General features: G+C 43.6%; 1 protein-coding gene and 1 non-coding gene across 2 annotated transcripts; both read right to left on the bottom strand.

Moving 5' to 3' along the window:
* Positions 1 to 384: 384 nt before the first annotated feature.
* Positions 385 to 24,958, bottom strand: LOC116391949 (collagen alpha-1(XI) chain). Its single transcript, XM_031862978.1, has 65 exons — positions 24,697 to 24,958; positions 24,475 to 24,566; positions 23,903 to 24,024; positions 23,609 to 23,771; positions 22,187 to 22,309; positions 20,731 to 20,844; positions 20,509 to 20,637; positions 20,330 to 20,377; positions 19,248 to 19,289; positions 18,978 to 19,040; positions 18,813 to 18,887; positions 18,138 to 18,221; positions 17,972 to 18,028; positions 17,379 to 17,432; positions 17,237 to 17,290; positions 16,990 to 17,043; positions 16,846 to 16,899; positions 16,708 to 16,761; positions 16,569 to 16,613; positions 15,771 to 15,824; positions 15,021 to 15,065; positions 14,758 to 14,811; positions 14,627 to 14,671; positions 14,498 to 14,551; positions 14,334 to 14,378; positions 13,981 to 14,034; positions 13,632 to 13,676; positions 13,302 to 13,463; positions 13,139 to 13,192; positions 12,971 to 13,024; positions 12,837 to 12,881; positions 11,603 to 11,656; positions 11,425 to 11,469; positions 11,282 to 11,335; positions 10,450 to 10,503; positions 10,298 to 10,351; positions 9,873 to 9,980; positions 9,684 to 9,773; positions 9,541 to 9,594; positions 9,084 to 9,191; positions 8,735 to 8,842; positions 8,576 to 8,629; positions 8,428 to 8,481; positions 7,222 to 7,329; positions 7,061 to 7,114; positions 6,898 to 6,951; positions 6,751 to 6,804; positions 6,588 to 6,641; positions 6,349 to 6,456; positions 5,972 to 6,025; positions 5,481 to 5,534; positions 5,308 to 5,361; positions 4,962 to 5,015; positions 4,771 to 4,878; positions 4,623 to 4,676; positions 4,442 to 4,495; positions 4,260 to 4,367; positions 4,010 to 4,063; positions 3,884 to 3,919; positions 3,727 to 3,780; positions 3,259 to 3,586; positions 2,884 to 2,996; positions 2,669 to 2,737; positions 1,297 to 1,530; positions 385 to 1,206 (listed from the first exon to the last, which is right to left on the bottom strand). Exons 1-65 carry the CDS (start codon positions 24,956 to 24,958, stop codon positions 1,060 to 1,062), a joined length of 5,244 nt encoding a protein of 1,747 aa, XP_031718838.1. The 3' UTR covers positions 385 to 1,059.
* Positions 14,896 to 15,002, bottom strand: LOC116392191 (U6 spliceosomal RNA). Its single transcript, XR_004213317.1, has one exon. It is a non-coding gene; the product is annotated as a U6 spliceosomal RNA (small nuclear RNA).
* Positions 24,959 to 27,721: the final 2,763 nt, after the last annotated feature.

The following is a 27,721-nucleotide window of genomic DNA, read 5'->3' as shown; positions in this document are numbered from 1 at the left end:
AAGTGCCTCTTACAACTCCACTTCAAAATAAATCCAAACCATCCCTTTAACTGGCTTGTGTTGTACTGTATGCAGTCATCAAGCACCCTGTAACCATGGACATTATGAAAAAAGAGATGGAAGTGCAGACCTAAAAACAGCACACAGAAGAGTTCCTGGTTGGAGAGCAGCAGATGGTCTCTCTGCTCTTCAAAGCCTTTTTCTCTGTTGGCTTTGCTTGAAAAGCATTCAATAAAACTAAATCCCATCATATTAACTTAAATGTACATAATGTACTTTTTATTAAAATGTGTTTCTCAGTCACTTCCCCACACAACTATACATAGAAAGACCTGGAGGCAATCATGTACCACAGTTTGGTTTGTTATGTTGAAAAAATATAAAACAAAGTTTCACAATATAAAAAATAAAAAAAATGCACTGCCCCAGTTCCCTTTTACAAAGACATGTGCTCCGCGAGGAGCCGCATAATAGCACCGTGATGAATTACACTCCAATATACATCACATAACAGATAATCATAACAACAACATGACAACAACAAACAAAAAAACAACACAGCAAATTGAGGTTTGATGATATCACAGAACAACGTGTTCGGTGAATGTTGCCTAAATACGGTGTGTTTGTATATTCATGACGATGACTCACTGATCGTAATGTTGACTGGTGTAAGTATATCTATAGGAATTGAGTGCATAGATCAATAAATGTATGAATAGACATGGATGAAACAGTGGGAGCACCACTCACTCCTCCAGAAAATGTAAATGTGTGTAACTGAGGATGCGGTTGACGGTCAATACATTTTATATTTACTGCTCTTGAAAACACAATATGCCAGTGAGTTGTGAGAATGTATGAGAGGAATAAGATGAATTAAGGAGAGTGAATGAACGTCTGTATGACAGAGTGAATGTTTAGATGAAGGAACACTGTTGTAGGTAAATCAACTTATAAATATGTGGCACCATAAAGTCTTGAATGTAGTTTTCTCCCTGCATGTAAAAAGTGTCCATGGCTCTATTAAATTACTCCTGTTGTAATCTCCCGGCTCGGTTAACCGTTGTAGCAGACCGGACCGACTTGGAAACCAAATTTCTGGTTCCCCTTCCCAAAATCGGGCACAGCCACGTCGATGATGGGGAGCGTGTTGGAAAGCGGAGCGTCAAACTCCAACACCGTCCTCTCTTGTCCCGAGCGCGTCTACAGCAGAGAGACACAATCGAACAATCAAAACAAAAACAACGTACGTGTACGCGTTCACACTCTGTCTGTGCAATCGTGAACACTCACCTGACACCCGTCGTACAGCGCACTGATGTAATGTGCGTTCTCGTGCGTTAGCTCCTCCCCGTTGGCGCCTCTGAAGCGCAGTGCATGTTCGTGGCTGTAGGTGGCGACGTGCAGCCAGGCGGCGGAGTTGAGGCAGTGGTAGGTGAAGGTCTGCTTGGCAGTGGCGCTGAGCAGCTGCAGGAAGGTCAACTGGACCACGTGGACTGGAACGTCGTCCACCCCGGAGTAGGAAATCTGGTGGAGAGCACCGGAATCACACGCATGTAAAGTACACAGGTAGTTGTGTACGCTCAATCCTATAACCACAACAGATTGAGTAATGGAAAACACTGGATTACTACTAAATTTGATTAGACTAAACAGGCACCATTTTGACTCTACCAGGTCTTTGTCAAGCTAAAATGACAAAGAGAAAGTGCACGCGAGTACAAAATTGTTGACATCAATTTAGATTAAAAAGAAAAAACATGTTTTTTTCAGATATTTCACTAAAAGACAAATACGTCGACCTGCTGGTGGCGCTAGAGGTAAATTCAGAGAATCACCAAAGTCAGCTGGACTCGTCTTCTGAAAATCTTGAATGTCTGTACAAAATGTTATTGCAACCGATCCAATATTTGTTGAGATATTTCAGTCTTGACCAAAGCTCGTTTCGATAACAATGGTGTATATATATTCTGTTTTTTTTATTTAACCTTTATTTAATGACGAGCGTCATTCGGGGGGGGGGGGGGCCTGCCAGCCTTTTGTTTGGTTTTTCTTCTTGTCATAATAAGCAGTAGTTTTTCATTGTGGTAATGTGTGCTCCTCACATTACTAAGACGTACTGCAAGTCTTCTTTCTCTTTTGTTGAACAAGTCCCATTTTGTTTTGTCGGAATACCTGACAGCGCCGACAGCGAGGGTTGTGTTGGATGGGAATGTTACTCCGGCCCCATTAATGTCATGTCAAAGCCATCAGATCGACTTAAGTTAGACATCAGGCAGCAATCGGATTATATCAGTGATGAGCCGACCAGACGTGCAGGAGTTATCGGATTGACAAACAAGCCTCAGCTAATTCTTCTAATGCAGTGTTTTCCTGTTACAGAACAGACAGGCTGTAATGATAAATGACTTAGTAATAAAAACTGAGCAGCGTTGTATGACACTAATGTCAAATGTTGTAAATGCTGCTCCAAGTACCCACTTAATAACATGCTGAATGCTTCTCTATAGCCAACAAGTGCTGCTAATTAGCATTCAACCAAAGATGTCCCACATTTGCAGCAGTGATTCAACTATTTCACATCTGAAATCTTCCTCTATGAAGTCTTGTATAAAAACACACACACCGACGTTGATCGATATCATGCAAAACCATCACACCATACCTGTTTTCCTTTCCTGAATTTACTGTACCAGGTGTCGGGCTTCTCCCCTTTCCAAGCTGCTAACTTCACCTGATGGCAAACAAACACAAGTTCACTAAATCAACACACAGATGATGACTGAATACAGTTTAATCTCTTTCTGAGAAGTCATTCAGTAACTGTTGGCTTTGAACAGGAGTGTGTGCGTGTGTGTGTGTGTGTGTGTGTGTACTAACCGACTGGAACTTCTTGTCAGGCTGCAGACATGTGTCTCCCTGTGCAGTGAAGTTACAAAACACCTTGAAGGAGTCTCGATGGCAACCCTGGTTGGGATCTATCCAGTACTCACCTGGAGAGAGAGAGAGAGAGAGAGAGAGAGAGAGAGAGAGAGAGAGAGAGAGAGAGAGAGCGAGAGAGAGAGAGAGAGAGAGGGGGGGAGGGGTTAAAAAAAAAACTAAGACTAATAACTGTCAACGCCAAACAGAGGAAAACCATACATATGGTATCAGATAGAGAAATAACACACATACATACAATACAGATAAAATGAGTTTACAGATGCAGGCAGCTGTGAAAACAAATGGCGAGCGAGAGACCAACTGATGAAGTACCGTTGGGGAGCTCTGGGTGGAGGAGCCACAGCTCCTTGCAGGTGCGGGCGGGGCTGTGGTACGTCCCTTGTGGGTTACGCAGACCATCCACCTCTACTTTCATAGAGTTCAGAGACGCAAACACCTCCTCCATGCCTTGGCCCTCCTTCTCCTTCATCCGACCGTCCTGCTCCGCCTGATCCCGCTGCATCCATTCCTCCTCGCCTCCGTCCATCGCCTCCTCCTCCTCCTCCTCCTCCTCTTCAAGTGCAGCGCCATCCACCGAGGTGTGGGTTCTCCGCCTCCGTCCACGCTCCGGCAGAGGGGACATGCCAGCAGCTGGCTTTCCCTGAGGAAAGGAGGCACATACGGGTAGTGGACAAGTTGAGGATGCAGCACAAGACACATTTTAACACACGTTTTTATAATTATAAGTTATGAGAGTTGTATGGTTGGTTGATGCACTAAATTTCTTTAAGCAGAACTTACTGGTGGTCCTGGATATCCTGCAGGCCCGGTATCTCCTCGAGCACCAATTGGACCCTAAATACACACAGAGCAAAGGCATTCATTCAGGGTGGTATGAAGCAGCAACGTGACAGTACGGACTAATTCAATCAAATAAAACAATGAGCATCACAGTTACCTGGTTTCCTTTAGAGCCCTTTGTACCAATACCACCCTGGGAGAGAAGTAAAGAGTTAAAGCTAAATCCCGATGCGGTCGGTGGTGATGTCTATTTTTGCACGTCAAGATTACTTTGTATACTCACGGATAGACCATTGATGCCGGGGGGTCCGGGGGGACCTGATGGGCCGACTAGACCCTGATAATAAACACAGAAGAAACCAAACTGTCAGATAACGAGAACAAGTAGATATATAGAATATAGAATATTGCCGGCTTTATCCTTTAAAGATGGATTAACTTGCTGGTTACACAGAAACCTGCAGGCAGGCTGCCTACTTAAGGCTTCAGGCTGCCTACTACTTTTGTCTATTGTTTGTATATATTTTAAGCACCTCATCTCCTTTCGGACCCAACAGTCCCTGGTTGCCTGGCAGTCCTCTGTCGCCCTTTTCTCCGACGTCCCCTGGTGGCCCGATCAGACCTATAAGACCACCGTGACCCTGCACAGGTGACACAAATGAGCTCAAGATCAAAGGTCAGAGTGAATATTTATGTGTGTTAAGTATGCACGCACCTTGTCTCCCTTCTTGCCATGGTCTCCCTTTAGTCCTGGCAATCCCGTTGGACCCTGAGGGACGAAGTCATGATGGGATTAAATGCAAATTGAAACATACTGTCCTTGAACTTTATTATTTTTCTTAATATTACTTAATATTTTTCCTGTATTATGTTTATGATTTGATGAGTCATCTTACCATGGGACCTGGGGGTCCTGTCTGGCCAGGTGGTCCATTTAAACCCTGATCACCCTGAGACACACACACACACACACAGAGAACATTTTTAACCTCCATCTCTTTCATGCTCCGCTTCAACCGCTTCATTCTTCCCTGCCAGACTTACTCCAGGGCCGGGGATCCCTCTTAAACCTTTAGGGCCTGGCTTGCCGGAGTGTCCCTGGGCACCTACGGGCCCCGTCTTCCCTATGGGACCCTCCAAACCGGAAGCACCCTGAAACAAAACGGCGAACAGGGTGACCTCCAGAAGCTGCGAGCATTCAGCTGTTATTACTCGAAGAGTTTCCAAACACTCACCTTCGCTCCTTTCAGACCCCCCTTTCCGTCTTTTCCTTTTTTTCCCAAGTGGCCCTGAGGAGCAACAATTTAAAACATTTTAAACTCTCAACACACAGATGCATCGATGCACAAATTTGTCCTTTTACCTTTTATATTAATTAGCATTGTCGGAGGGAGCCTGAGACTTAAGTTTTTCATTGCCAACGACTACTTCTCTGTAATTGTTGTGCATATGACAAAGAACTTGAACACACCGTGAGAATGCAAAAAGAAAAACACCCTCAACCTCGTCCTCACAGAGGAAGAGGGTTTAACTGTTTACTTAATCAAACAGGAAGTAAGATGATTCTGAGCGAACACAAACCCTTCGCCCAGGAGGTCCAGAAGGTCCAGGTTCTCCTGCTGCTCCTGGTGGTCCCTGAGAAATATGAAGAAACTATTGTATGGCCAGCCATTGCATTGTATGGTGACTGCATCTTTAATGTTTATGAGTTGTCATGGATGTTGTGGTGTGTGATGTAGAAGGGAGGAGCTCACAGATTTCCCAGGGTCTCCTGTGTCTCCCTTAGACCCGGCCAGACCATCCACCCCCTGATGAGGTAAGAGAAATAGTGGTCAGATGAAAACTACACTTCTCTTACACCAGATAATAGATTTGAAGCCATGGCTTTTCCATAAATCTTTCCAAAATAAAACACTTTAAAGACTCAAACTATTACCTTCAGACAACCAAAACAAATGCATATGGTGTTTAATATAAATGATTATGTGTATTGATCTTTGATATTTCCCCTTGTTCCGTAAAAAATATTTAATGTTTCGTTCTATCGATCACAGAAAAATGTTTCTTTTAAAAACGACACAATTCAGAAGGACGACATGTTTAAGTGACATCCCTAAAATCAAGGAAAGTCATGTGTTTTATCCCAGAAAGATAGTTTTGGTCAGCCTACGCTCTGGCAATTTCACACGATGTTTCCATAACTGAAAAAAGGATTAGAAGAAGAACAGAAAGAGCAGGAACTCACATTGGGTCCAGCCTCTCCCTGCTGTCCGAGGTCCCCGGTGAGACCTGGAGGACCCTGAGAGAGAGTTGAGCTGGTTTAGTGTTATATTGTAAAGCATTCGTGTGTTTTTGAATCATGCACTGTGCTAAAAAGTGTGAGAGTTCGTCGAAATGAATATTTTTCTTTTACAGATAACAGCTCGAGAATGCAATTTGAACCAAATACGTAATGTTTAGCTTTTCTATGTGTACAGTAAAGTAACTAAACTAGAACTACATTAAAGTGCATTGTACAGAATAATAAGGTTCCAAGTGTATTGCAGAGCTTTATGTTGCATCATATTGTACAGTGTAAAACTGCAGTATTGAGGAGTGTTTGTTGGTCTGATTGTTTCTCACAGAGTTGCCCTTGGCTCCGTCCTCTCCCGTTAGGCCCCTGGCTCCTGCAGGACCCGCTGCTCCTGGAAGGCCCGTATCTCCCTTCTCCCCCTGGTCTCCTTTTCCTCCCTAAAGTAGCGGAGGAGCAGAGCGAGCGATTAAGAGCGCTGAGAGGAGACGAGCAAAAGAAGCTCACGGAATAAGCTGAAGATGGTGGGAGCGCGTTTTGAAGACGTCTTTGAACAAGCAATCAAACTCACCAGTCTTCCTGGAAGACCAGCTGCTCCAGGGTCACCTGCCTCGCCATCCTCCCCCTGAGAGAGAGAGAGAGAAATAATGTGTAAGGTATCCAGGAAGGGAGTGTTTGCAGGGGAAGGAACAACGTCGTCATGCACACAAAAGGTGTAACTGTCCATTCTTTACCTTCTCTCCAACAACACCTGGCTGTCCTATCATCCCGAGTCGTCCAGCCGGACCCTTCACAGAACACAAGGAATCACAGTATTTCTCCAGATTTCAAAACAAGTGCTCGACTAAATGAGGACGCTTAAACATTACTGTGAGACTTACCTGTCCCCCAATAGCTCCCTGAGGACCAGAGGGGCCTTGTTGACCAGGTGGACCCTAAAACCAGGTGTGTAACGAGGAAGAAGTAATAAAAATCAGTTTATTCATTTGTGTGTAAGAGGAGGAGTAAATAAGGGACAGATCTTTAAACAGAATATCAGCTCACCATTAGTCCCACATGTCCGCTCTCACCCTTCTCTCCTGGTAGGCCGGGCATGCCCTGAGAAAAACACACACAGGATTAGAGGATTTAAGTGAAGAGAGACAATGTCACCCTGTCTATTCTGAAGACATCGCTTCAATGACTGACTGCTGTACAGGTCTCACCTGTAATCCTATTGGTCCTCTGGAGCCCTTGAAGCCGCGGAGTCCCTCATCTCCCTTCGGACCGTACATGCCCTGCTGGCCCCGGGGGCCCCGCAGTCCATCTATACCCTGATGCACAGAGGAGAGAGAGTGTCTTCATGACTTTTAAATGTAAAAATGGATTCCCCTAGTGTGATGTAATTCCTGTTGAAACAGGTTCTTTTGGCGGGAGAATAAACAGTGACGGATCTACACAAAGTACCAATAGGATATCATTTATGAAGTATTATGATTTGATAGGACTGGCAGAAAGGCAAGATTGCAAAAAAAAAAAAAAAAAAACTGTGATGTAGCGACTTTTTACTAGTGCAGCTTAACAGTTCGATTTTTTGGGGGGATGCGCTTATGGGCTTTCTTGCTGAGAGTTAAGGCTTTTATACACACAACAACACAAAAATGCACACGAAACTATTCACATCGGCAGCGATTTGCTTTTTCACCAAAAGGTTCAAATAGATTACCGCAGACAGACGACCAACAAACGGGATCATGTTGACCCAGAGCAGAGTCTGGAAGGCTGTCTGTCTCGCCACAAATTGTAGATTTTACACTCTGGTCTTTGTTCAGGTTAAGTGACCGAGATATAACGTTTATGTTTATAAGTGGGCTTTTGTCCTCTTATCTAACTCTCAACAGCAATCAGGTCTCAAAGACCACATTTGTTGTTTTTTTCAGATTTGGACTGAGTGGACTGAGAATATTAAGCCAACATATAATATTATTCATATCATTTTATTTCATCTCACAACTTTTTCTTTTCTTTTGTTTTTTTAAAATATTAAAAGCTCCACGTGTTAAACTGTAGATAATTAAAGCTAATGATATAAAAGAAAACCTCTAGAGAAGCTGTGAAATGTTTTATTAAACGTGCACAATGCAATATGAATCTACTTGTAGTAATAATGATACTATTTAAAGTGATCAATGTGAAACCAATGCTTTTCCAAAATGATTATTCCTTTCACAATTAATGCATTTTGAGTCCAAGACAAATATTCAAACCGCAGTTATAACAACCAGACAGTGAGTGTGGGAAACAGAAAGAAAATATACATAAGAAATGTGAACACGTCTCATCATAGTTGTGCAACGGTGCGATTTGCGGTCTTTCAGTTTTGAAGACACTGAACAAAGGTAAACAGAATACAAAGAGCAGATTGGACTCACCGGAAGTCCCGACTGACCAATTACACCTTGAATGCCAGTGGGGCCTGAGGGGCCCTGTGGAGAGAGAGAAACATTCAGACATGATCAGATCTACTCTGTTTCTTTTGTCACAGTCCACGTTGATGTACTTCTTCAGCTCCAGACTCACTAATTCCCCTTTGTCTCCTTTGCTGCCTTTCTGCCCGGACAGTCCCTGCTCCCCCTGTGGACGAACACGCAGAGAGAGGACACAAAATGTATCATCACAGTACAAACACACACACACCATCTCTTTGTCTCTCTGACTCACAGACACACGCAACTTTACCTTATCCCCGTCGTCTCCTGGAGGTCCTGCAGGGCCCGTAGCCCCTAGCATCCCCACAGGACCCTGATCTCCATCCTGACCCGCTGGTCCCACCGGACCCTTCTCTCCCTGGAACACAGACACATTCAACACATGTTATTCTGCATTAGAGCTAAATACACACACACACACACACACACACACTCACACACACAGGCATTAAAAAAAACAACTGAATCAAACGGATGTTAACTCAAGTGCTGAAAGTATAAAAGGGCGTCAATCAAGTGTACTAGAAATGAGTCTAGAGGAAACGTATAATAAAATAACTACTAAATACAGAAAGGTATAAAAAAGGAGGCGTAATTACAGGCTCGCCCTTCTCTCCCATTGGTCCAGGTCCTCCGATTGCTCCGGCCCGACCAGGCTGTCCGATGGCACCTGCTGTTCCAGGAGTGCCCCTCTCACCCGTCGACCCCTACAGACAGCACATGTTGGTCCTTGAGCGTCTTTGCGATTAAAAGTACCGAGGCAACGAAGGCCACAAATGACGGCTGCATTAAAACTGCTGGAATCACGACAGTGTTTGATACTGTTTTTGATTAAAAAAAAACATCACAAAACAGTTGAAAAAAATGTTGATAATTTATGTGAATTTGTTCAGAGGGAATAAATAGATCATGGTGTCATTGAACATGTGTTGGATATTGCACTGAAAACACACGCAACTAAAGAAATATGCTTTCATTTCACAAACAAAAAATAGATTTAGAAGTCATCCAGAACAGGAATTGTATTAAAACACAAAGGGATGTACTGTAACTCACTATGGCTCCTGATGATCCAGTAGGTCCTGATCCTCCTTTCAGACCAGGAGGTCCCTGGAAAGATCATACGTCATTTGAACTATGTTGCTGAAATAATTCATAATAGAAATCAAGTCATTTGTATGTGTATCTGTGAGCGTTACCATAATTCCGGGGGGTCCTCTGCTCCCCCTGAACCCTTTCAGTCCTTGAGGACCATTCTTTCCAAATGTCCCAGGTAGACCTGGATCCCCCTGAGACACAAAAAAAACATTGTACAAACAAAACACATACGCTGAATCTATGAGAAGTTGACGATCAGTGTTTATGTGTGAGTGACAGTGTGGACTTACCTTTCCACCTTCCTTCCCAGCAGCCCCTGGTAAACCGTGCTCTCCAGGTACACCCGGTGCCCCTGGGTGACCCCGGTCCCCCGTAGGACCGGATTCACCTGATTTGCCCTGAAACACACACAAGGTTAGTTGTACAATAGAGAGACGAAGTCCCTCCCGTTCTGGCGTTCCCCATGGGACCTTATTTTATAAAAAAAAATATGGACGATAGTCAACAAAATTAGACTTGCTTAAAGTTTAATTGACAAACATCATATGTGTAATTCATGGAACAGGATCAAATAATTATTTGTCTCTCGTCGTTTATTTTCTAAAATAAGGTCCCATGGTGATCCACCGGAAAGGGGCGGTGCTTAGCCTCTGTACTACAGACAGAGGCAGGAGGAATATTACATAACAGAGCAAAGTCACATAGTTGAACTCACCTGTGGCCCCACAACACCTGAGGGTCCTGGAGGCCCCGTCTTCCCTTGGAATCCCTGTGGCCACAAAGAAAGATGGATCGAAAACATCATATGGTGTGTGTGTGTGTGTGTGTGTGTGTGTATGAACTCTTGTGAAATTTGACCTCACTCACCGGCTCTCCTCTTTGACCTGGGTGACCTGGAAGTCCGTCTTTCCCAGCTGGACCCTACACATGCATGCACACAGAACCACACAGACACACAGACACACAGACACACAGACACACACACACACACACACACACAAAGACTAAGGTGAGAAAATAAATGGGAGCTCAGGATAAAAAAGGACTTTATTCATTGAGCTATCCAAACATAAGTGCAGGATTTGTGACCTGTAGGTGATTCACAGCTGCATAGGAGTAGGATTTCGTTCCAGAACCTTCTCAGTCAGAATTCTTTTTTTGTCAAAAAACAACTAAGACTCTTGAAGCAACATGAAATATTGACACCTTGCCACCTGCCATCCAAGCCACGATATCGAATAAAAAGAAAAATCAGATGCTGTCTTAGAGGTCAAACTCTGCTTGCCAAGGTTTAGAACTTTTTGTATTTTTGAAAGGTTGCGTTTCCGCTGTGCAGGTTTGTCGATGAATGTTCCTGGTCTTGTTATATTTATGTAAGGTTGAGATTGCTGTCCTTGGTTCGTTCTTATTGTGTTCCTATCTTCAATCTTCCTAAAAACCTAAAAACCTTTATAAAAAACAATAAAATTGATTTGGAATAAAAGAGTTTTTAGCAGTGGAAAAGGGATACATTTACTATATGTACCTGGGAAACTATCCATAGCATTTGTCAGAATGCAAATCTGGTATGTTATATCTCCTTGAGTCGTCCCAGAACAAGAGAAGACTGGGTGGAGTGGAGTGAAGCGGTGGAGTAAAGCTAAACATTATGACTAATAAATCAATTTTAAATATGTGTGTGTGTCGTGTCCCAACTCACGCCTGATCCTTTAGGTCCCGACTCTCCATTCCTTCCTTGCGGCCCTTGAGGCCCCTAAAAAAAACCCACAAATAGCCATTATAACAGGCGATCAATCAACTGGTCAATCAATTAATAACATATATTAACCGTGTTTTTCTTACCCTCTCTCCAGGAGATCCTGAGGGTCCATCATGTCCGGAGATGCCCTATGAAAATGGAAGAGAGGAGAGGAACATGGGAGCAGTGATGGATAGAAGCGCAGCTAATAGCGCAAGTGTATTCACCCATTAACAATGACTGACGGGGTGCTGCTATTGGCTGAGAGGAGAGTCAGCTGACCTTTTCTCCTAATTTCCCAGTCGGCCCTCTTGCCCCTCTGCCACCTCGTGCGCCCTGCGGTAAAAGAAACATGTGTGAGACCAAACCCAGGACAGCCATGAACTGTTACTGACCCGAGACAGAAGGTGTGGTTCAAACAGATCTCCAGTTTAGAAGGTAGTGACTCACTTTACAGTGAACCTTCAGGAACTTATTATGATCAGTGAACACGGTGATGACTCGGGGATCTGCAAACATTGTGACTTGAAGGTGAAAATGATAACATCAGCAGATTGTTCAGACTGTTTTAAACCTGCAATAACGGATTATTTTGGCCACCAAGGCGCAGCAGAAACAAGCTGTAGAAACAAGCAGTGTTGGAAATAAACTACCATCCACTCAATAGATTACCATTGTTTTTTGGGCTGGTGAGTGAAGCAAATCTAGCAGCCACTTGTGTAATTTACCAGCATTTGGCTGGTGGTTGGTGATCATTTCCAACCCTAAACACAACACTGAATTATTATCACCTTTTAAGTTCATATGGAAAACAGTTGCCTATCTACACACAGGGCAACATTAGCATTGATTTTGGGGTTGTCTTTCCAAGTCTTCTAGCTCTGTTTTTGGTCTCCACCAACACCGGAGTAAAATATCTGTCTCTTTAGCTGCTAAATGCTCCACTATGTTCACCAGATAGTCGTTTACTGACGTCTGCTGCAGGACAGGAAGTGTACATGAAATGTGAGAGTGACCCAAAGCAGTTGCAGTTGCCGGCAGATAAAACAAAAACAATGAGCTGAAAGGCTCTAAAAAGCTGGGTTTGTCCGACCTCCATTTCATTTACATGATACAATATCACATGATACAGTGTTACTATAAAACGATTAGCTATAGCTGCTTTATTGTACTATTAACAGTGCTTACATTTGTAGGTGTAGTGAAGCAGAGATGCAGTGTTATTTACCTCATAGTCTCCAAGTATGTTCATACATAATCTAGACATTTATTAGCTTTTCAGGTTAAAGTGAGCCTCTACAAGAAAACCCTTGAGTTACAAACGGACAGCTAATGGATGAGAGGATATCTGGGAGAGGGGGCGGGACTATAGCTCTCTATTTCCAGTCATCTGACTCACCTGGTTTTGCACTCTGGATATTTTCTAAAGAGCTCAACTTGATTTGCTTTTCAAAAATATCTCACTTTCTTTCATTCATTGCCTGAATTCGGGAATGTTTCGAGGCTCAGCACTCACATTTGGACCCCGCTGGCCTGCGCCTCCTGCTTGTCCTGCGGGACCCTGGGTAACACCAAAAGAGACAGAACATTAATGGGAAAAGTCTGATTTCCTGACACAACATGATCATGATTTTTAAACCTTCTACTCACTTTCTTCCCTTTCTCTCCTGCAGCTCCCAGTGAACCAGGAAATCCATCAGAGCCCTGAAGAGTAAGAGGAAGCAGCACACATTCACTTTGTTTAAATCATATCGACAATATCTGTAACTGGTTGAGATTAATAGAATCAAACATTGATCATTTTAGTCATTATTTTACCTTTGGCCCCAGTCGCCCCGGATATCCTGGCAGCCCAGGAACTCCCAGTTTCCCCTAAAAAAAGAGACAGATTGACTCTTAACTCGTCTTGTACAAGTTTAAGAACTTCTAAAACAAGGTTAAGAACATTTAAGGATATACTTTTATCAGTTTTGCTTTGTACCTTCTCCCCAGAAGTACCAGAAGTGCCAGCGCCTCCTAGAGGACCCAACTGTCCTTTCGGTCCCTCAGGCCCATCTTCTCCTCGGCCGCCTGTAGGTCCGTTGTCTCCATCGTCCCCTTTTGCTCCCATCTCCCCTTTGGACCCTGGGAAACCATCCTCCCCCTGCAGACAGAACGATTTGGAGACAGAAAGAGAATCACATAAACGTAAAATCACAGATGTCGGTGAAAAAGTAGCATGTGGTTGATTTGTGGGGGTATAAAATGTTATTATCAGACAGCCAAACATCCTGAATGTGCTCGGACTGATAATCTTTTCTGTCTCTCTCACCTTTTCACCTTTGCTTCCCTTTAATCCTCTTATTCCGTCTGCTCCCTGTCAAACAGGAGAGAAAACCAAACAGGAAGTCAACAAAAAAAACGTGAAATGATGATATTATATTCCTGGCTGTAGATGACATCTTCACGAGGAAGCGAGAATATCAAACTGCTAGCATGCTTTGCCATTAAACCTGTGGAAACAATAACCTGCTTATTCTTTTGACTAGGAAATGGCGATGATGTCTTGGAAAAGTAAACTTTTCTACAACTACAAAAGCGAGCCTTATTTTCCGAACTGTCTCATCCATTCCATCCATTTTCATCCACTCACAGGAATATTTCACGTTTGCATTTCCCACCTTAACTCCTCGTTGTCCAGGGTATCCGACGGGGCCCTGCACTCCCAAAGGACCCTACAAATGAACAGACACACATCAGAGGAATAGCTCGACATTTTGGGATTATTCGTTTTCTTGTTGGGATTTAGACGAGAGCGTTGACGCCACTCTTATATCTGTCCGTTGAATATGATGCTACAGCCAGCAGCCTGTGTTAGCTTAGCTTAGCACAAAGACTGGAAACGTAGGGGAAACACCTTAATTAAAAACAGCTCCTCTAAAACTCACTGATTAACATGTCATATGTATATATTTGTTTAATCCTTCTTGTTAACTGTAACTACAGCAACACAACATGCATACAGCAGACTTACCGGCAGGCCTTTTTCACCTGGAGTCCCTTCTCTTCCGGGGTGACCCTGATGACAAGAGGACTTGTTCATTTCTGAATTTAGGCATGCCGTTGTGATGTCAAAGTTAGGATTAGGGACAAGGGAATGCTTAATACAAGGAGTGGTACAAACATGCATGTACTTACTGAGGGCCCGTCGTTTCCAGCTAAACCCTGCATCCCTTTCTTCCCTTGAGGCCCCTACAAAGCAAGGATGACACGATCTATCACAACTCCTTCACCCCAAAGTGTAAAATCCAAATAAAAGCGTCTTACCTTCTCTCCTGGCAGCCCCACTAACCCCTGAGGACCAGGGAAACCCTGTAGGAGAGACGGAGCATCAGTATTTCTGTGCATGCATTTATGCAACCGAGTTAATGTTGGGAGTATCTGTTCTCTGCTCGTACCACAATGCCAGGGTTGCCTTGCTGTCCAGGTGCTCCGATGTCCCCTGCAGCTCCCTGTTACAAACAGGAAATGATGTCACGGGAAGTAATTTGTTAATCGGGCTCTTCTGTCTTTACTTTTTTTTTTTTTTTAATCTCTAAATGTGGAAACGCTTCACGAATTTGCGTGTCATCCTTTCGCAGGGGCCATGCTAATCTTCTCTGTATCGATTCCAATTTATTAGATGTGCTGCCTTAGCAAGCACACCTATAATAATACTCACTATGTTTCCCTTTGAACCTTGAGCCCCGTCAATTCCTCGAATGCCCTGTGAGGAGAGAAAGCAGACTGCAAGTTGCCAACTCTATAAACCAAGTATTAATTCCCCTGTATAGTGTCTATTTTCTGGTTGTACCTTCCATTACTAAAAATATATATTTATTTTCCTTTCAGACTATCAGATGACAATAAATCAAGGTGCATCGCCTCGTATCTTTAACAGAAATGTCCCTGAGGCTTGTAACATGAGCTTCCTGGGACAACAACATTATTACCAGCCACCTTGTTGGTTTTGGTTTTACCACTTCCTTGCTTGAGGCATTTAATGCTCAATTAACCAACACCGAGCACAAATATATATATTTCATACAAATAGAAAGAGTGCTTCCTCCGTGTGCTATCAGATTCTTACAAGTGCCAACTCGTGTTTCTACAAATGCAGATTACAGAGGAACTGCTTGGGGGTGTTTGCAGATGTTGTATTTGGCAAAGAGGTGGAAGTTTCATCAGATGAGGTAAGAATTACATAACATCGTGTTAACAAACCGAGAACAACTGTAACATCTCGATTATGTTTTATCGTGTGGCATCATCTGATAGTGACACCACAGCTGGATTTATGTTGGTGGTGAGCACAGCGGGATAATAACTGGTACTTTAGGTCTTTTACTGTTGTCGAGAATGGAGATTAGTGTGTGTGTGTGTGTGTGTGTGTGTGTGTGTGTGTATGTGTGTGTGTAGATTTCACACTCACAGGCTGGCCTGAGGGACCAGAACGACCTCTGGGGCCGTTCAGACCTCTGGAACCCTGAAATACACATCACAGTTAATATAATTACATGTAATTGAGTGTGTGTTCCCTTATACTTCCATCTTTGTGAGGACCAATTTGAATATTGGATCTTCAGAGATTTTTAGAAAGTACATTGGCTACTTCAAAGGGTGGTTTAAGGATCCAGACTTTGTTTTAGGGTTAAGGTAAGGCACTAAGGGATGTTTTATGACAATATACAAGTACAGAAGTGCAGTGCATAGGTTTTTACTTTAAATTAGAAGACATTCTTTTGTTTTGTTATCATCTGTAACTTTGTCCATCACGGAATAAGAAGAAAGTCGCACAGATTTAAGGAACCATAGTTACAATAGTTTGACATTAGGTGAAATAAACATAGTTGTTTTTTAGGCGAGAGTTAGAAGCAAAGATCCACATATGTACATATTAGACAAACGAGATGAAGGGCGTGTATGAAGGAGCAGTGCCAAAGTTCTGATCTACTGTGTCGAACGAATCCCTTCTCCTCCAGTCCATCTCGAATGACTTTATTAACGTCACTATTTCGTGGACTTTATTTAGCCTATCCTGTATGTTCTCTTTGGCCCGCATGTCAAGCAAACATCGGACTTCTGCAGAAGTCTGAGTCAGTACCTGTGTACATCTCAACAAATGCCCGCGTTGGCAGCCTGTGTTTTGGATCACTTCCTTAGACTAATGCCACATTAAATAAAATGGTAGTGCATTTAAATAACTCATTTATTGTGTGTTAACACTTACAGCATCGCCTGGTTGTCCTCTTGGTCCATTTGGACCCTCAGAGCCCTGTGTGAACAACACAAACGTAATACATCTTGTACATACACAAACACAAAAACCTGCATAAAGATGAACACCAACAACCACAGTGACCTCTCACCCGTTCTCCCGGCTCTCCAGAAGGACCTAGAAGGCCTGGCTTTCCCCTTTCCCCCTGACAAAATAAACCACACACACACGAGGTTGTCAATCTGTATTATGAACTAACACCACTCCCTCATTCAGCCAGATAACTTACGTTGTGTCCTTTGTTTCCAGTGAGACCTGGTAAGCCATCAAACCCTCTATCTCCCTGAGAAGAAGACACAGATTAGTTTATATTTTAAGAGGACAGAGCAGTCAGTAAGTGAACAGTGTGACCGCGATGTCAGGTCTTCTTCACCTTTCCTCCAGTCTCTCCTATCGCACCACGGCCCCCATCTGTACCCCCTCGACCCTAAAAATCACACACACACACACACACACACACACACACACGTTAGACATGTTGGATTCCTCACTGACAAACTTGAACTGTTTGAGCTACTGAGAAAAACACAATTTGATAATCATTCTGTGGAACAAGAACATAATAATAAGATGACAGAGGATGATATTTATTGAGAAAAGACTCCAGTAAATAGTCTCACCCTTTTCCCAGGTCGTCCACTTTGACCTAAGACACCTGTCTGTCCAGAAGGACCCTATGGGGGGTGAAAGAGAGTCAACTCAAGAGTCGTACAAAGAGGAGTGAGGTGCTGAGCTTGTTGCCATGACAACCAGCTAACTCACCACTGGCCCCACGTCTCCACTGTTCCCCTTCAGCCCAGAGGAACCTGTTGCACCCTGGGAATGAAAACATTCAGTTGTTCAAACAGGTCTGCTGCTTCAGGACCCAGTGTCTGCACGTGTGTGTCTACACGTGTGTTTGTTTGTTTGTTTGTTTGTTTGTTTGTTTGTGTGTGTGTGTGTGTGTGTGTGTGTGCGAATCTACCTAATAGCGGACTTGACCTATAATTCAAAATGCATCTATTGTCATGGCTTCTGCTTTTGTTTTCATTGAACTCTGGCTGCTTTCAGGGTGACTTCCTGAATCTGCAGCACGTTTTGGCACTAATTAGAGGGTGAGTGCAACAGGTCGTTTGCAAACACCACAATTAATAAAGATGGACTTGTGCTTAACTTGCAAAGAAAACAGGTGATATCCTGATTCACAATATCCGACATGTGTGTGTTTTGCTGCCTTGTTATGCATTTGTCGGTGTAAACTGTAAATCGTAAAAATCTTGAAGATAAAAAAAATAATTCTCCAACAGATCCTTCCTCTGCCCCTCCCCATCTTCTGATTCAGGAGAAAAATCAAGCAGCGGGCATATGTCACTCACCAGTGGTCCGGGTCTTCCCCTGAGGCCGAGCGGCCCTGGAGGTCCCTTCATAGCCAGCTAGAAGAGGAGGAAGAAGGAGTCAGACAGCGACACACACACACACTTCAGTGGTTCAGCTGGTTTGTGTGTTTAAGATGTAACGGTAATACTTCAGAAGCTTGTGTACCTTGGTCTGTTGCAGGATGGCCTGAGCCTGCGCCTCCTGTGCAGAAACCACAGTACCTGCCTTTGGATCACCACTTGACTGGAACTGCACATATACACACACACACACACACACACACACACACACACACACACACACACACACAAACACAAACAATATGCCTTTAAGTCAAACTCAATACTCCACCCAGTGGCCAATATGTAGCACTGCTATTCAAGTATTGCATAAATGTGCAGAAGGGTGAAATTAAAGGACAAATCTGAATAAGTTATTGGAGGAACGTGACATACGGAGGCTTCCGTACGGGACACGAGAGGTTTCTGAATGGTTTGATGAGTATGAAAATGATGTGAATCACAGTTACCAGATGTTAACCCAAACAAACACCCAATTAAGTTTTAAAGAGATCAATAAAATGACGTCTGATTGGTTTGACACAAAGTCACACACTGAGGAGCTAAAGTGAATGTTTGATTGACACCTATATAGACTACATGTTTTATATAGGCTCAGGAAAAAGTTAAGTAACGATCCGGAGCCAGCCTATTTCTCAGTTACGACATTCAAACATTTGCCCCGGAGCTCCGTAGAGGGTTAATGGGACCAAATAACTGCCAGAGCAACATCACTGCAGCTTGAGAGGCTGCAGGCAACACAGACGTGTCTTCATGTTACCGGAATGAGCATGATGTTTCCTGGGGGACCTGGTATCCCATCGGCTCCGTTAAGGCCTGGCCGCCCTGGCGGACCCTGAGAGGAGACAGAGGAGGACAGTTATGGAGACACGTCAACATGTGGTGGACTCAGCCACTCACACAGCAAACAGAGGACAGTCCTCACCAGCTCCCCTGGGTCTCCTCGAGGTCCCACTGGTCCTGTGATTCCAGAAGGTCCCGCCTCTCCCTGCAAACACAGAACAAACACACAAAAAAAAAAAAACAGCTGAGTTAGGTGGAATTATATTATATGTTTAATTGCAAGCTTCCAATTCCATAGTAAAAGACACTGCAGTTGCACGTTTGACCCCCTTTGCCCACATGCAGTACAGGTTTCTAACCTGAACACAAAAAAATGTTTGAAGTTACATGTCATGCAGCAAAATTCACTAACCTCAGGTCCCGGAGGCCCGTATGGTCCTGTAATCAGCGTTCCCTGCAGAAATTTCACAAAAATGTACTTTTTTTTTTTCCTCTGAGGTGGTTGGTTAAGGTGTGCACATACTGCACATTTTTACAGAAAAGCAAGCTTACACAGACTTCAAGTAGCTTATAATGATGCAATGAGAATACTGCTGAAGAGACCTCTATAGTGCGAATGAAATGTTTGCGGCTGCGGGACTCAATACTCTACAAGCTGTTTTAAGAAATATCAAGTATAAATGTACCTGCCAGCTTAATGAGTCTGATAATGAAATCCTCTTGACCAAACAAACTATGAACAAACTGTTTCGACATAGTCGTCCCCGTTTCTGTGATATCTTTGGTACTTCTGTCTCTACATCTATGCACGCTGAAACCCATTTATATCTGACATCCTCATGGTGGTTGGATTTTTGAGAAGTGTAAACTGATTCATTCATTTAAAAAATTATGCTAAACCTCCTGATTCATCGCTGCTGTGTTAAGTCTTAAGACATGCAGCTTTAAATTATTTCCCACATCAGATGGATGGAGAATCAAGTAAACAAGACTATGGGTGCGGTGGAATCATTTTTTTTTTTTTACGTAGCCTAGTGTAGTGCTGCGTTCCATTTAAACTGGGATGCAGGAATTTCCAAATTTCAACTGGAGAACCGCCTGAAGTTGTTGCCTAAAGTCGCCGCTTAAAAGTCGGAAATCCGGAAAGCCAGACAAACCCCAACGACGCCGACCTCAAAATCCAAGATGGCTTCTCTTAGTATTGCAATTTTCTTTTCCTAACACCTTGTGAGTACTCCTTCACATCTTTCTCTTGTCTTTTCCTAATAACTTCTCCTTGAACTCGATGGAAAAGACAGAGGACGTACTTTTTTTCCACTATTCGACCACAGTCGAAGACTTCGACAAAGCATTTAATGCCTTTATTCCCAATCTTGACAGTTTTTGGTACTCGATGCTGTGGACACGATTCAAACTGTACTAAAACATTTTAGGTACAACATTAAGCCTCCCTGTGGTTGTGTATGATTTTAAGCCTGAGTGTGTTTTCCTTACCGCTCCCAAAATGCCCGGCTCTCCTTTCTCTCCTTTTTCTGGAATGTCCTAATGAGAGGAGAAGAATATTGACAAATGAACAACGTTAAAGTAGATGAATAAGAGGCACAGATTGTCTCCACAGGATTCATTTATGTACAACTTCCCAAGATCTTGGTGTTAGATGGTTGGGATGGTACCTGTGTGTTAATAGAGTGCTCTCGTTCCCTCTCGGCCGGCCCGTAGCGATCGTCGTATTCCTCCTCGTACTCGTACTCGTTCACGTGGTAGAGATCTGATGTGTTGTCGTAGTCTTCATACTCTATGATCTGTCCAACAAACGTACGCAGAGACAAAGTGTGAGGGCCCGAAAGGAAGTTAAAAAACCACAGAAGAAGACAAGCCCACGCTCAGAGTCTCACCTCATACTCTGTGACATTAGGATCTGCTGTCACAGCGGAAATGTCTTCGTAGAAGTCACTGTAGTCAAACTCCTCAAACTCCTCCACCACATGTTTCTTAGGTACTCTCTCCACCTGAAGACAATAAAGGAAACAGAGACGATGCATGGTATAAGCATGTGTTACATGCTGTTTATATATACACAGAACATTGAAATGGATTCACTTGTTATCGCTAAGACGGGCCGCCGCCAACGCACCCGGCCGACATACTGTCTTTCAGAGACTGTAGATCCATTTTAGAGACGGAGTGAAGGTATCATCATATGGTGTCATATGAAACTAGACAGCTTAAGAAATCCACTGCTACCAACCGTGTCAGGCTAGCTTTTTGTAAAGTATAACCAAATAACGGCCAAAGGAAAAACTTTTTCAAAGGTGTCCCTTGACCTCTCACCTCAAGATATTTTTTATCACTTTACGTTTATCCCATGCAGTTTGGGGCAAAAAACATTCACATTTTTGCCTTTGTTACAAATGTGTTATCTTCGACTATTTTAAATTGAGGTTAATATAAATGATCAAATGAACAGTTTTAGGAAATAGAGCATGCCTATTATCTGTTATCTATACATGGCACAGCTACAGGTCAGTCTTTTCATTTTAGCTCCTTCAGGAAACCCTGTTTAACGGCGTGACGGCTTCATCGGAGTGTCATCCGACTACACATATTTATCCGCTGGCCGATTGCATTTCTGCTGGTGTAACAATAAAAGAACCGAACACAATAAACCAGTTGAGTCCTGAGCTGTAAGCCAGAATCATAAATCAAACAGCTGCATCGGAAGTAGATTTGAAACCGTTCCCAGGAGAAGAACCTGCCAAAGTATGAAGAGTGGAGGATAAAGAGAAAGAGAGAAATATAGTAAGAAAGAGAGGGTCAGATCTCAGTACACACTACTAGGATGATTTACTACTTTAGCTAAAAATGGAAGTATCGTACAAACGGCGAGGAAGAAACCGGCTCAGGCGCCCGAGTGATGCTTCTCAAACTGAAACTAGTAGTAATATATTCGTGTGCTAAATATCTGACTCTTCATGCCACAAATGCTTCTTCACAGCCCACAGTGATCGTTTAATTTATGGTACCGGGAGGATTTTCTCCCGAGAATACATATCTGACTGAAAAATAATTGAACCATTTGTCATTTTTTGTCAGATTAGCCGTCTAAACTGTCCATTAATACTTGTAATAGTTTCTCCTCTTACGAATGAAACCTTAGGGGGCTCCTTTGCCCCCTAAGACAGTCTGGATTTACAACATTCAACACCTGAGATGCCTCGGAGCGTGCGTTGTGTGTGGAAAGGGCCAGGTACGCTGAAAGACTTTAGCGGGGTCCACACGTGTGATTCAACTCTCTCTCTGTCTCTCTTTCTCAATCAGCCTTCTGGGATTGGCTGTGAGAAGGGGGCTCACCTCCTCCGCCTCTGCTAATATCCCGCTGTAGGGCAAAGCGGCGTCACAGTCCGGGATGTAGTCCTCACAGTACGTCTCTGCTGCTCTGGGGTCATCGATGATCAGCAGCTGCTGGATGTCTCCCTGTGTCACAACAACACCCACACACATAAAACTGAGCTGTGGCTCTACAATAGAGAAACCAGATCAGGAATGCACATTATGTCACTGCTCCTCACTGTACAATGTGTCATTAATTAGGGACAGAAGGGACATATAAACCATGTCAGAGCGCTGAGCAACAACGTAACGCTCAGCAGACAGGTAGATTTGTTTTGAATGTGCAGAAATCTTGCTGAAACACTTCATACATAACATCAGATAACTTTAAAAAAACAAAGAGCCTTATTGTATTGAATTGCCATATGCTGCCTGCATTCTGTGTTTTCTGTTCACATAAATAAAGACATTTCCACCATAAATTGGTGCATGACAATTCACCAGAATGCAGGAAAAGAAGTACATTTCCAGGGGGAGTACAGCCAGACACCTCGCTTATCAATATGTCTCCGCAGCAATGTTGAAACAATAACTATGCCCTTGCATGACGGACATGTCATACGCATCTGTCTCCCATGTTTTCATCTTCCACTGTATGTGTTCATTTAGTCAGATCAAAGTGGCTTAACTGTCTTTTTATCGTTGCTCTGCAGTTAATCGTCCCCAGAGCTTCAGTCTCAAGTGGTGCACGTTCAGTCCGCAGACGGACAAAAACTCTTTCTCCCTTTCGGCTCACACATCCGCACACACGGAGGGGAGTCCAAGTCAAACAAAGGCTGGGAGTTGTTCAGTTAAACAGATGGACCACCTGACACTCGAGAAACAAAGGTCAATGGTCACACTTGGGATCTGCCAAAGTGACCGCACACTGCTGAGGACGCAACAGAAACAGAACTCATTAAAGTCTACAAAGACTTTACACAGCTGCAGATTTGGAGGAGATTTTTCAAAGGGCTTATTGTGAGTAATCTGCTAGTTTTTGTGGGTTTAAGCAGGACTGTGGTAATCACTGCAATAACTACTGATGAGCTAGGGGAATAATTCATATTATAGGAGATCTACAAGCCTTTGCATACGTCTAATTAATTATCTGCAGCTTTGTGAAGTTCGAGCACTGAAAGTTTGTAGCAGAGGTAAAGGAGCAGTACAACCTCACGGCCACTGGAGGGCAGTGTGAGGAGAACAGCCTTTACGGTTCGTTCGTTCGTAGATATTTGATGGATAAATCGAACAAGCAGCAACAAGCAGAGACGCTTCCTTGACACACATTTTTACAAAGGTCAGATGGGTTTATACCTATCAAAGGGAGATTGCGTCATCTCTATTCCACTACCCCCTCCGTGTCTTTTACATAACACACACACACACAGTAAAAGCACACACCTCGAACACGTCTTCGTCCAACAGTCGCGTTCCGAACACGGTGACCCCCTCAGTGCTGACGTGGGGGTCGGGACCTCTGAGCAGGTCCAGGGTGTCCAGTTTCACACAGTCCAGGTAGAGAGTCACTGACTGGCCCTCCACACTGTAGGCCACTCTGTGCCACCTGGCAGGAAAGCAGAGAAGAAGAAAATCATTAACTCTCCTACTTTTTCTTTTCTGAGAAGGTTGTGTGCAGGGGAAACAAAAATAAGTGTGTGTATAGCTGCCTGTGTGTGTTTTTGTGTAGTCACCCACTTGCCATCAGCCAGGTTGATCTTTCTAAAGGTGGGGTACAGCTCTGGAGGTGGCTGACCCTCGTGGTTCTCGTACAGGAAGACGGGAGAGCGGCCGACCTCCACGCCCAGCTGCTGTGTGCCCTGAGAGACAGAAGGAACGAGGGATGATATGATGATGGGAAAAGGGAGATGTAGTTTTCATGCCAGACAACAAAAAACAAATCATCAGCTGGTGTATTCAAGTTATTTACATATATATATATATATATATATATGGCATTTACAGAGTAGTTACATACGTTGCAAATGTAGCAAAAACATATTCCCATTTTGAGGAAAACCTGTGATGCTGACCCCAGCAGGAGTCTTGCAGGGTGCATGGTTGCCTGGTGTTAGCATGCTAGTATGGTGGACAAGTTTGCCAAAGTATCTGATTCAAGGAAAAGGTTCCCTTTATTTAGAACTACATTCCTGACGGACAGTCAAAAGAGAGAACGTGCAGTAAAGCAGACAGAAAACAGAGTGGCTAAACATTCAGCATGAAGTGTAAGTTTGGTTTCAACATCCCAACGCAGAGCGTGTGATGCGTACCTGCGAGTCGTACAGCGAGAGGAGGAAGACCTGTGAGCCTTTTACAGCTCTGACTGTTGTCATCACTGAGAAGTCCACAGGGAATGGCGAATCTGCAGAAAATGCACACACACACACACACACACGCTCATATTAGGACGCAGGCTCTCAATGACCAAATACATTCACACCACACACTCGGTTATTTACTCCATCAAACGAGCTCACGCAGAGTTATATTACCAGGGAAGAGTTGATTGGTGGGCGCGCTCAGTTGAATCTTCTTGTCGATCTTAAAGGAGAGGTCCGTCTCCCCTCGTCCCTGCCTGCCGGTGCACAGCCCTGACTCCAACGACACGCCCTCCATATCGTCCGACAGCTCCAGGACCTTCAGGACGTCAATGGGATTGGCTGCAAAGAGACAAGAAGGACTGGTGAGTTCGATCTGCAGTTCCTCATCATCATCACTGGGCCAGCGCCTGCGTTTCTGAGGGTATCTCTGCATGCACAGAAATCTGCACTCCAGAAACACACACTGGCAAGCAGTGACTTTTATAAGCCCCTTTCACACATGGACTGAACCCTGGACTTATCTAGGCATTACCCAAAGAGCTGTATGTGAGAACGCAAATGTCTGAATCAGTTGGACCGGATATTAAACGGGCTTTACCCTGCCAGCTCCCTAGTGCAAAGTCTGTGCAACATCCGATTGAGCCCATGTGTGAATAGATTGTCTGGAGAACTCACAGCGAACGAGTAGGCGAGTTGATGTCGTTTCTATTATGCGACTGCTGCGAAACCGGAAGAATACAAACATCGTAGGGTAAAGAAGAAGGGTCAATTAGAAGAAAACGGCAAAGGTAAAATCAAACTGAGATTCGGGGACTTCTGTTGGTAAGGGCCGATGCTGGAATTGTCAAGACAAATTCAAGGAATGGCAAGAGACTCGGTTGTTTATGACCAAATTACAAACCAGTTACGTGACCGCAGTGTACTTTTGCGCCATGTCCTGCCTTCTGCACGCTCTACCCAGGTGCCTAAACCAAATCCAGTATTTCCAGGAGGTGAGAACACGTCTGACGAGCACAATCTCTGGCTACATGGGTGAAAGGGCAAGTGCATGTGAGAAAGTGGCTATTGACATGATCGAACTAAAGCTGCAGAGGCAAAAAAAAAAAAAATAGAAATATCGGTGCTTCTAAATGAGTTTCTGAGAGAGCCTTTAGTCATCCGCCTTGGACGGCCTTCTGCCCCAAGCCCTCATTTACAGAGCACCTGTGGGAGCCCTAAACCCCCACATCAGGACCCTTTGATATGAAAGAAAAAACACATTCACCAGCAGACTTAAAACAAGAAATAAGATGCAGTAAAAAGACAGTAGTTAAAAGTCTGTTTAAAGTGGCTTCTTTCCGATATTCTTGGACAGATAATTGAATAAAAGGACAGAGTTCCATCATTTTGGCCACTGACAAAAACTTCTTCACCAGTCAACTTTTTCGCTTTCACTGAGGGAGAGCACACAGGGAAGACGAGCGTGGAACCAAAGTATAGAGAAGGAATAAAGGCTTGCATAGGAATCAGAGGATCTGATTGTCTGGAAGATGAGCATCACATTGTGTTTGTATGTAATAGAAAGGATCAAGATAATGAGAATCTTCGACCTTTCTTCAAGTAATCTATGTCGTTACTATGTCGTTCACTGATCTAAAACTGCGTTTAAGAAGTCCTGTTATACTTCTTTTTAAAGCTGCACCATTCAATATTGTTTACATCACAGTGGCTCAAACGCTCTACAGAGCATTTAAAGCCTCTTTTAGCCTTTTTTAGGAGTTTTCTGACTCAAAACCTTCTCTTATCAACCTCTCTTCCAGCCGAGCAGAAAGACATTTTCAGCTAACCAGCTCTCATAAATCCACTATGCATTTCCCACCAAATAATTTGACTTTGATCAAAATCAAAGATTCTGAGCAATGGCACAAATACACAAACAAACCGGCAAATTCCTGTGAATGTACACAACTGTACATGTGGGTGATGCCAGCCCTATAATTAAGCTATCTTGTAAACAAACTAATGAAATACTTTTATCAGTCAGACCATGTGCTCTGTGTCTCTCTCTCTCTATGTCTTTCTGGGACACATACCTGTTGCAGAAGCTTAATGTATTCCCACGTAGTGTATTACGCCCACGTTGGCACGGACACATGCATCATCAGTCATTACACAACCAAGACTAATAGACTAACCAGAGGGCAGTAAATAATACATGTGCTGTGACGATGGTTCAGCCTGAGAGCAGACACACACACAAAAAACCCAAAAGAGACATTTCTAAAGATGTGGCCAGAGTCGTAGCATGAGCAGATATTCATATCGTATGCACAAGCACATTCTTTTGAACACTGTCGACACAATGCTCACAGAGATCTGTGAGATGGACTAAGAGGAAAAACATGGGATGTAAAGAGAGAAAAATGTGCAGCACATTGAAAGTGAAAAGGGAGAGATGGAGGTAAAGAGGGGAATAGAAGAAGTAATAGATGGCAGGGGAGAGCAGGGCATGCCTCTACTGGTGCGGCTCCTTTTCACACGTATTTCTGGGGCTTACGTAAACTCTCCATCTGCTCTGCACCTTTACACACACACACACACACACACACACACACACACACACACACACACACACACACACACACACACACACACACACACACACACACACACACACACACACAATGTCTGAGTGCCAGATGCATTTTTTGCCCTTTTATTCTTGTTTGGCCGTCTGCCAGCCTGACTGCTGGCATCCAGTCAGCGTGTAATTATGTCTTTCTGTGTGCAGCAGGGCATCGTATTATTTACTGACACAACTAAAACTACACTGTTCAAACTTTCTGTCGCTTCACGAGCTGCGAATCGACATTTAGAGGATTATTTGACATTATTATTTCAGGGATTTGTGCTCCGATTGTTCACTGCAGCTTGAAAAAGACAAAGCGTGCACTGAGTAACCAGAACAATAGAAATAGTGAAAGGTTTGTTTTTGTAACTATTACTGGAACTTTTCTTTTTCTGTGGTACAGTTTGAAGCGACATTTTGTGATGTGGTGTTTGGGTCTACATTATATTAAAAAGGTATTTTTATATTTTGCACATCTCAAGGATATAATGCAATCCAATACACACTAAACACACTAAATGGCAGGAAATAGAAAGAAAAAGCAACCCTGGCTGTGACCAAAGGCAACAAAATCGACCTACAAGTGGT

This window comes from Anarrhichthys ocellatus, unplaced genomic scaffold, assembly GCF_004355925.1.
Source record: "Anarrhichthys ocellatus isolate YVR2014 unplaced genomic scaffold, GSC_Weel_1.0 scaffold28, whole genome shotgun sequence".
In the NCBI taxonomy this organism is placed as follows: Eukaryota; Metazoa; Chordata; class Actinopteri; order Perciformes; family Anarhichadidae; genus Anarrhichthys; species Anarrhichthys ocellatus.
Note: the sequence above shows the minus strand (reverse complement) of the source record. Positions and strands in the feature narration are given on the sequence as shown.